We start from the raw sequence: 10402 nt of genomic DNA, 5'->3' as shown, positions 1-10402 counted from the left end.
GTGGGGGGGGGGGGGGAGTTGTTGTTATAAAAAAGGATGTTGACAAGCAAAAATAAAGAAAGAAAATCCTAGCCACATAGAAAAACAAAGAGAAAGACCATCAAACAAACAACAGTTAGCAAAATATTTCCATTAATTGGGAGCTAAAATAATCTTAGATGAGATTTGCGAAGTTACCCAAAGGATTTGGAAGTAAAGCATCTCACTCTCTAGGTGGCTTTGAGTAGCTCAGGCTCCATAGTTATGATTAATAAAGCTGACGTGCCTTAGTTCAAGACATTTTTACTTAATACAAGGAATTTTCATCTGCATCAGCACAATATCTTCCCCAAAATTGGTAAAAAACCCCAAACAAACACAACAAAAACAAAGAGGGAGACACATGGATGTCAAACACATCAGTAAGGTTTCGTTAATTAAAAGCAGAACATCAGGGATCATCCAACCTTGTTAGTGTTGAACTGAAGAGAATCGGCAAATGGATTAGTGCTGCTGAAGGTAGGAGGCCTATAGAAAAGGTGATTCTGCTGGAAAGGCAAGGGGGAACTCTATAAGGAAAACATAACAGGAGCTAAACATACGAAGCAAAAGAAAGTTGACTTTAAGTAATAGCTTGTGGCTTACTGAATAGACCACAAGGCATCTTGTGTTGAGTAAAGAACACCCACTTCATGTGTTTTGCTACAAACATCTGTGAATGAAGGTAAGCAAAGCTGTCTTTCTCTAGCTATGCATCAATGATACTAAATAGCACATAGGAGAATACTAGACTTACCCTCCCTACCATGTTATATCTGACCTATCTCACTCTCTAGGGAGATCAAGCTAGCATTCTGCTTCCCACTTTTACACATAAAGCAGATTTTAAATTCACAAACCCTGAGAGTTAGGTACCTACCACCCATTGAAAAGCAATGAGAATTAGGTTTCTATCTGATATTTATGTCTTTTAAAATCTCCCCATGAGTTCCCTTTTGATTTAGTTCTGACTGTCCTTATACAGCAAAACTCACATTGATATAAATAGCAGGACTTCTCCTTATCCCACTCTCAAGCCACAAATTCAGGACTGGTGCATGTAACCAGTACTGTAACCAATGCATATGTTCATAAGTGAGAGAAATTAAAAGTTTGCCTGAATTTTAGTACATGATTATACCCTAAATCTTCCACGTATCTACAGCAGAATCTTATTATTTTGCATTAGTGAACTGCTTAATTTTTCAGTTTGAGAAGGGAACAAATGTAAGAAAATGTGGGGAAAATGTTGTTTAAAATATAGTTTGTGCCTTTATTTCGATTCTAGTAGGCTAGTTTTATCATTTGCAGTACCTCATGCCATACTAGTAAACCTGCAGTGATACATACACTACAGTGATGTATTTTGCAGAAGTGAACTTAAATTATTGGGAATGATTTAATAGTCATTTGCCAATGAGTGGGAAGGACAACAACCCTTTTTTGTAAAACTTTCTAGGTTTATGAGTTAAGAAAGTGAGAAATGGCTAGCCTTTTCTTAAGCCAGTATGAATTATTTTTCCATTATCATGATATGATTGTTTTCGCTATGGAAACTTTCCTTGCACTTAGGGGAAAATCTGGGGAAGAAAAAATAAGCTTTATTTTATTCTATTGATGGTGTGCATTACCCTTGTTGTACTACACTCTCTTTTAAGATAAGAATTGTTCTCAACCAAGCACATTCACTTGAAAGAGAGACAGCCACTCTAGTATTCAATGGCAGACAGGAAAAGGTCCCAGCTGTACAAAAACTAAATTCTATAAGGGATAGAAACAATTGCTATGTTGCTCAAATACTCCTTCCCGTTATGAGCTTAATGCTACTGGAAAATAAGTAGCACACTACATAGAAGGAATGTAGAACTGCTTCTAGCAATGCAAACTATGGAACTGCCACCACTCTTTTTTCTCAAGACATGCCTTGCTCTATAAAGAAAGACATTGCTTTTAGAAATACTGTAAAATCCATTCTTCAAAGTTTATATATTTAGGTATTGTTTTACCAAACAAAGCTACTGTAATCTAATTTGCCATGTTCAGAATCTCTTAGTTCCACAGTATCTAAACAACTTGGAAGGTAATGTAAAGATATGGCTTCCACGTTGGCAATGCCACTCACAAACTCAACAGGGGAAATTTTCTTTACAATACAGTAAGAATTTCTATTGTAATTTCAGATCTGATCTTTTTTTACTGTAGAATAAAGGAGTATTTGGGAAATTTGCTAGCAATGTTCCTATTACACATAACCATCACATCTGTCATCTGCATAAATATTTAAACTGCATCTGAAAGAGGTACCTTGGAAATAAAATTAACATAAATATTGTTTGCATCAAAAATGAAGTCCTCATATTAAAACAAAACCAATATAGTGGTTCACATTTTTGCATCAGATATTTCTAACATAAGAGTATATTAACTTAAAGATACCTGACATCCTGACTTATGCAGCATGCAACTGCTAAAGACACTTGTGATCCATAAAATGTATGTAAATCAGGGAAGAATTTGGAGGATTACATTCCATTTCAATTAACTGAAGAGTTTGTTCCAACAATACTTTTGTGCAAGAAACAACACACTACAGCACAAGAAAAGAAAACTCTAGCATAAAAGTGTTCTGACTCACTGCAAACCTCTTGAAACTGAGAGTCTCTCTCACTAGAAGTGCTGTAGTCCCATATTAACTATAGCTACTTTCTGCATGCAGCTAGCTGTCTGGATGACTGCACATGAACGAAGAGAGGAAATTCCCTCATAAGCTCTTGCTATACGTACAGATGCAAGTTTCAAAAGGTTAAGAAAATAAAACTGTTTACAAAATCACACTGTAAAACATGTACAGTGAAAAGCATTTGCAATGCCTATGTTTACATATATACAAAAATGGATATGTTAACAAACAGTAAATCTTAAAATATAATAGAGTTGATGAACCTTTCTTTAACACAAAAACTTAGCTGTGATAAAGTAAAGGTATCATTCTCATATTAAGCATTCATCAAGCCCTGTCAAACTTGCCCATATCACAGCAAATGCATGAGCCTCATCTTAGCATTCTGAGTACCAATAACCAACATTCAGCAAAGCTATTCCATGCAACTTTACCTGAGATGGCTGATGGTAAAATGGGTTAGTAGTTTTCTGCCCACTGTGAGCAGAGGATGATGAAGAATTATAGAGAGATTCTGGCTGGGAAAGAAAAGTTATGAGACAACTAGTAAATAAATGTGCTGCTCACATAGCATCCTCAATGAGGAAGTTTAGTTTCAAGTGATGCAAGCTACTATATTAAAGCTCATTAGCCTGTGTTTGCAATGTCCATGCAGCTTAGTAAGGGTTTGCTGTGTAACTCTAGGTCCTTCCACTAAAGTCCACTGAAGATTATAATATGTACTGTCATGTATTTCTGCATACTGTCTCTAATTTCTCTCTCTATGGCTTGTTTTCTGTTAGGCTCCTATTCTGCCCCTTCACAAATTAACATCCTTGAGACATTTCAAAATATTGAAAGTTGGTGCTCAAGAGATAAATTCCAACTGTAAATCAATTTAATTCTAAATGGAAATAATATTTAAAATTAAACCTTAGTTCCTAAATGGCTGAGATGGAACTTGTAGGATTAAATCTTCCCCCCTCCCCAAATAATACCCCACTGGACATTTATTTAATCTACTGCTGTGTATTAAATTTCTTCCCGGGTTCTATATGCTTACCCTTGTTCTGTTTATAATGCTCTGTACCATAAAGACTACAGGGTTGCCTGCCTTCCGTATGGCTTCCACAGCTTGTTCATGGCTTGCATCTCTGAGGTCAATTCCATCCACCTGTAATTGGAAGGCCTCAACTTAACATTATACAAAGCTAAAAGCATAATGATTTAACTGCCACATTTTGCTTTGAGTTTTTATGTTAAGGCCTGAGCCAAAGGCAACTATAGACAGGTCTCTACTGAGAACTTCAACTGAAGATGTATCAGGCCCTTCGGTAGCAAAAACATACCAGGATGAGATTTCCAAAGAAATCAAAAGGAGAAAGGCTCCCAGCTCCTACTGTACTTCTGTAGGAACTGAAGTGTATTATGCTGTTTTGGGATCCCAGCCACATATTTCAGGATTTCAATATTTTTAAAACTGGTTATTCACCTACTTGATTCAAGTTCCATTTGGACTTTTTTCCCTACAGACCTAGCTTATAGGATATGGAATAATATGAAGACAGTCACACTGTTGGCCAAGCATCACTTCAGCTAATTTAGGATTTAGACTCAGGGACATATTGCCCTACCCACAATAGCTGTTGTGAGATTTAATTAACTGATCTTCATAAAGCATGTGAAGATCCTTGGTTGAGGAGTACTGAATAAGTACAAAAATATTGTATTTTTAATAATGGCAGGCATTTTTCCCCATTTCATATCCTTCCCAGAAGCTAAAGTTGAAAAGTTTTCTACCTAAAAAACAGTATTTAAAAATTCTACAGCTTTAAAAAAAAAAAAGTATTTAAAAAGGATAACTAAGAACAGCTCTTTGCTTACATGAAACATTTAGCCATAAAATAATATGTACTGATGTGTAAAAAATTTTTATCTCACTAGCCATTCAACATCCATGCTATGGTGAGGTTAGAGTTAGAAAAGCATAAAGACCATGATAGTAGCTATAAGCCAACATACAAGGGTTTTTAGTGATAACTTTTGCACGTAAGGCCGTCTAGTAAGGGTTTTGTTTCCTCAGTTTATCTGAAACTTAATAATCCAGTGTAAAATAAAGAAAAGAGAAGGAAAACAATTTAAAGCAGCACATTCTATCCCTATTAGGAACTTATGTTACATCTCTGTAAACTTCAGGTAACTGAAGTGGTGGTATGTGCTGACTAAAAAGAGCAAAGCCAGAATATGTCACATGACAAACAGAAACTACACATATACTTACATGCATACATACATAGTGTATCTGTGGCCTTTTGATTAGCATGAAGCTCCATCCCACAACTAGACCTGTAAGCTTCATTTTTGGGACAGTCTGCATACTTATTAAAAGTTCATGCTTTAGTTATATGGACTTCTAATTATCTTTGTAATCAAAGTAAAAGAAATTTAATGCTTGTTCAATCAATGTTTTCATGTGAGAGATGGACTAAATACTTAAGCCGACTCCAAGCATTTCTGAATACAGGACTATTTATGGGACCATGTAGAGCTCCACACTTCTTATTTAGACAGTAAGTCACTTGAGCACCTTGATGGATAACAATATCCTTGTGTTACGTAAGTATTTATTTATACAGGATACTATAAATGCACCTAATGCAGTACAAATTGTGCCTCAAACCTGTTAATCAACTAAAGCTATGTGGTCCTCTGCCTCTGCCTACTAGCATATTGTAAAAGATGCAGTCTATTCTCATCTCCTACATCTAGATTCTGTACGTTGTCCTAGGTGGTAATCACAGCCCTGTAATGAAATGCTACCTCAGGTGTTACTCACTTACCTGGACCACCTCTCCAAGGGGAAGAAACATAGTTTCATCTGGCCTAGTCACCCTGGGCTTACTGAATGGCAATTAGGGACCAGGGAATAATAACTGATATACCATAATTACTTGAATCCAAGATAAGGTTTGCCCCCCCATTCAACATGGGGGAAAAAAAGGCCCTCATCTTGGATTCAAGTACAAGATGGGGACAGGCAGGACTATTATGTAGTAACAGTCATTATATAGTAATTATATTTTGTATGGAAAAAGAAAAACATTCATGCAGTATCAGTCAAAGAAAACCTGAGAAGGTGCAGTAATCACATGGTATTTGCATTTCAGAACTGTTTTATCCATTCAGAGATATTTAAATGGTAACAAGGTGATATATACAAGTAAGTATTGCCCTACCTACAAAGCTGTGCATTTCTTACACAAAATGGAGTTTGTACGGTACCTCCACTATTCTATCTCCAGTTTTCAAGGTTCCATTTTTGCCAGCAGGACTGTCTTCAAGAATGTGTTTGATAAAGATACCCCTCATAACTTCACCATTGCTCAAGCGGCTCCCCATCCCTCGGCCACCAACAATGCTGATACCCAATGACTTGCTAGGTTCTCTCCAAAGCTCAACCCTATAATGATGAAAAGCAGACAGAAATATATTAGATCTACATGTATTCTCTTCTGTAGTTCTCTTACTCTCTTCTGTAATTTACAAAGGCCTATTTGCATGATTTCTTGCAACAGGCTGAAAGATAAATTATCCATAGCCTTTTCACTTTGTAGCATACAACCTCTTTTTTTTTTTAATCCTTCTCCATATTTGGGGTTTCTAGTTAAGCCTCTTGAATCCTTCTCCTCATCTTCTACATGAGCTATCAGCAGCATAACACATTCTTATATGGGGGTTTCTCCCAACGAGTTGATACCAACCTACTAATCATTTCTGTGAAGAGTTAATTTTGAGCTTCCCCTGGCTTATATAAATTACTGTAAATAAAAATTTTAAACTAATCTGCCCAAGCAATCAGCATCTAAATTGGATCACAGGGATTTAGACTGATTGTGACAAAAACAAATAGGCACTATTTGTGCAATGTTGTTTGTGTGTTACTTTGCAGATACTTCAAATGTTACGTTTAATGGATTCACAAGTATTATTTTTTCAATTCAAATTCAGTTCATAAGAATGTCATTTAATTCCAAATCCATACCTACCGTCTGGGCTGGTTCCAATTACTATAAGCTGCATTCTGAAGTTCACTTTCCTCTCCCTCCCCTTCTTCTCGTTCTGGAAGTTCTGGAAGATCTCTGCTAATAAATGAGAGCATGCAGACTACTTTCAAAGTTCTAACCAAGACACTGGTGTTCACTGTCAAACTTCACTGATCAGCTCCAACTGCCAGAATTAGCATTTAAGTGCATGGAGGTAGCCATGCTTTTTACATACAGAGATATGAATAAAAATACTAAAGGATGTAGCATATTTATCTGTTTGAAAAAGCTACGGACATATTGCTGAAATGCAGATCTTTCCCAGTAGAATTAAAATCAATTTTAAAATACAAGTAATTTTCTACTTTCTACTTGTTTAGCCAACGCTTGCTGTGCAAGTGCTTCTCTTATCTTGTTAGAAAGATTTAAAACTCCTCTGGTACAGCTGTAAACTATTTAGAGTCACCAGCCATTCAGTGGACTTCCTTATAGGAAGTCTGTTATAATACATGCTGTATTTCAGAATTCCCTTCCACAACAACCATAGAAAAAATATTCAACACTTCTGAATTTGAGTTAAATTTTAGGATGATATTTTGTTTCCAGTGGGGAAAAAATGTCTAGTGATTTAAAGTAACTGTTGTGCAATCTCTTTCTGCCTGATAAATATAGGTCTCTCCAAACCATCTTCAGCTACACTCTCAAGAAATGAGGCATTCAAAATTGCCAGACACTTTTGAAAATCTCAGCCAACACTTTACTAGGATTTTAAAGCCTATAAGAGAACAGAGAGAACTTTTCATTCTCCAGTTGTAAAATCCCATGTAATTTTTCCAATGTATTTTCTGGATGAAATAGAAATGTTATAATTCACATTTTAGAACAGTACAGCTAACACTGGAATTTCTATCTGAAATATCCCAAATAACTGTTTGATTTGACTGAATCTGTCTTAAATGTTTTATACAGTAAAAGCTCTGTTATCTGGCATCCCCCATTCCCAGGAGATGCCAGATAACAAAATATGCCAGTTAACTGAGTGGCCTGAACAGATATCCTTGCCTGTTCGGGCTGCCACTTCTCCCACCTCGTCCAGGGTGTTGCTGCCCCTCCTGCGGGCCCTTCAGGACAGGGAGGCAGGCCCCATGCAGCCTGTTATGCCCCCAGGCCATGGGGGCTCGGCAGTGCAGTCTGCTTTGCCCCGGGCCCTGGGGGCTTGGAGAAACAGGAAGTGCCATGATGGGCACTTCTGGTTTCACTTTTCCTTACAAGCCGGCATGCCGGTTAACAGAGCATGCTGGCTTGTAAGGTGCTGGTTACTAGAGATTTTACTGTATCTGCTTTCTTTTTATTATACTATGCCAGTAACTTTTCCCCAATATTTTAGTATTTTCTCAGTGCTTTTCTTAAAAGGCCCACTTAACTAATGAAAAGTATTCACAAACTGTATTCACATTTAGTTTCTCTTTGCATTGTGACTCTGAAGGGTTAAGCCTCCCAGGTAGTGTGGAGGCCAATCAGCACACCAATAGATACTAGGGCTGTGCGAAACAGCACTGTTTCATTTCGACTTCTGTTTCACCGTTCCAAAGGGACAGCGTTTCTTTTTGTCATTTTGTCTCATTTTGAAACACTGTTCCATTTTGTTTTGTCAAAACAGTTCCGCTGTTTCAACGCATTTTGACGTTTTGCCCATAGGCTATAATGGGGAATCATGAAAATGCCTATAATTTTGTCATTTCTTGCCTGATTCAGATGAAATTTACAGGGGTGGTAGCCCCATCTGAGGGCATGAAGCCTGTCATGTTTCAAGGAGATAGGTGCAGGGGTTACTGGGAAACTGCACCTCAAACTGCTAAAAGCAAAACTCATGTCACTTGCCGGCAGCTGCAGCCTCCTGTCATCCTGTGCACAGATCTGGGGGCCCGCGCCCCAGGGAGGGCTGCGGGGCTGTGCTGGACTCCTCCCAGGGGTGTGGACCCCCGGATCTGTGCGCGGGATGACAGGAGGCTGCCGCTGCCATCTGGGACCAGCGCTGGGTGCAGCCCATGCCCAGCACCAGGAAGACGGCTGCTGGCCCCAGGCAGCAGCAGCAGCCTCCAGTCATCCCACATGCAGATCTGGGGCCTGCGCCCCTGGGAGGAATCCGGCAGTGCTGGGAGGGCAGGTTGAGCTCTGTGAGGCTGGCGGAGCCGCTCAGAGCGCAGCCCTGGCTCTCCAGGCCTCCTGCCACTGGGCTGCACTCCAATCGGCTCTGCGAGCCCCGTGGAGCTCAGCTTGGCAGTGGGAAGCGGCGGGAGAGCCAGTGGCGGAGCCACTCGGAGCGCAGCCCTGGTAAGCATAGCCCAGCAGTGGGAGGCTCTGCAGCCCCACAAAGCAGAGCCTAGCAGAGGGAGGCAGGGTAGAGCCACTGCCCAGGGCTGTGCTCAGAGCACAGCTCAGCTCTGTGGAGCTGCAGAGCCTTCAGCCGCCAGGCTGTGCTCCAAGCGGCTCCACCAGCCTCACAGAGCTCAGCCATGCGGTGGGAAGTGGGGGAGAGAAAGGGCTGCACTCTGAGCAGCTCCGCCAGCCCCATGGAGCTCAGTCTGGCAGTGGGAGGCAGCAGGAGAGCCAGTGTTGGAGCCACTCAGAACGCAGGCCTGGCTCTGGCCAAAGCCCTGACTAGTGGCTCTCCCCCACCTCCCGCTGCCAGTCTCAGCTCCATGGGGCTGGCGGAGCCGCTCGGAGTGCAGCCAAGTGGTAGGAGGTGGGGGGAGAGCAAGGGCTGCACTCTGAGCGGCTCTGCCAGCTCCACGAAGTCAGGGTTCCACTCAGAGCGACTCCTCCACTGGCTCTCCCACCGCCAGGCTGAGCTACGTGGAGCTGGCGGAGCTGCTCAGAGTGCAGCCCTTGTTCTCCCCCACCTCCCACCACTGGGCTACTTTGAAACTTGAACCATTTTGAAACTTTTGAAACATTTTGAGTGCCCTCATTTCATTTCAAAGCTGTTTTGAAGCCTCAAACAGCTTCAAAATAAAACACTTGTAGAAATTTTGCACAGCCTTAGTAGACACCATACTGAGCTAGACAGCCCCAGCTACCTGTTTAAATAGCTAGCCTGATTGACATGGACGTAAGTCTTAAGGATAGCCCAAGAAGCAGCACAATGTATCTCACATCTGAAGCTGCTGCCCCATTTTAAACATTTTCAGTCCTAGTTTGAGTCCTTTGGTCTGCAGCTGCTACCCTTTGGCCTCCAGCTGTGGCCTCTGTCTTGTCTCCTGGGCTGGGGACAAACATTAAACATAAACTGGTTTAAGTGATCAGAAACTGGTTTAAACCTGTAACAGAACAGATGTTCAGTGCACATAAACCAGTTTGAAAATGGCTGAAACTGGTTTGAGATAAACCTGGTTGAATGTAGTTTCAGATTTAACTGATTTGGCTCAAACCAGTTTATGCAATGTCTGTCTCAGACCCCTTGCTGGTTTAAATTAAATCAGAGTTCCCCAGCATCCCAGCATGCTCTCTGGGCTGGGCTCTCTGCTCCACAGCAGAGCTGGCCCCTCCCTTCTGCTCCCTGGCCAGAGTTCTGGCAGAGACGTGCAGGCACAGAGCGTCTGCCTTGCTTCCCCCTGCTAAGCATAAATTATTCCGTCTTCTCCTCTGCCTTACACAGACACCTCAGCATTAGCTAGCAGAC

The 10402-nt window shown here is 40.7% G+C and overlaps 1 protein-coding gene across 13 annotated transcripts in view; it reads right to left on the bottom strand.

Annotated features, from left to right (window-relative positions):
- MPDZ (multiple PDZ domain crumbs cell polarity complex component) overlaps positions 1-10402 on the bottom strand; it is a 160769-nt gene that overhangs the window by 32761 nt on the left and 117606 nt on the right. For 6 of the 13 annotated variants that reach the window (XM_019517589.1, XM_019517582.1, XM_019517586.1 and 3 more), the window contains 4 exons: positions 6724-6819; positions 5960-6137; positions 3741-3851; positions 3133-3216 (listed from right to left, as the gene is read on the bottom strand). In XM_019517589.1, coding sequence (XP_019373134.1) covers positions 3133-3216; positions 3741-3851; positions 5960-6137; positions 6724-6819 — 469 coding nt within the window. The remainder of the gene's footprint in view (positions 1-3132; positions 3217-3740; positions 3852-5959; positions 6138-6723; positions 6820-10402) is intronic. The other 7 variants (XM_019517583.1, XM_019517585.1, XM_019517594.1 and 4 more) reach the window with 4 other exon arrangements.

Source organism: Gavialis gangeticus, unplaced genomic scaffold, assembly GCF_001723915.1.
Source record: "Gavialis gangeticus isolate Ggan-Ray unplaced genomic scaffold, GavGan_comp1, whole genome shotgun sequence".
In the NCBI taxonomy this organism is placed as follows: Eukaryota; Metazoa; Chordata; order Crocodylia; family Gavialidae; genus Gavialis; species Gavialis gangeticus.
Note: the sequence above shows the minus strand (reverse complement) of the source record. Positions and strands in the feature narration are given on the sequence as shown.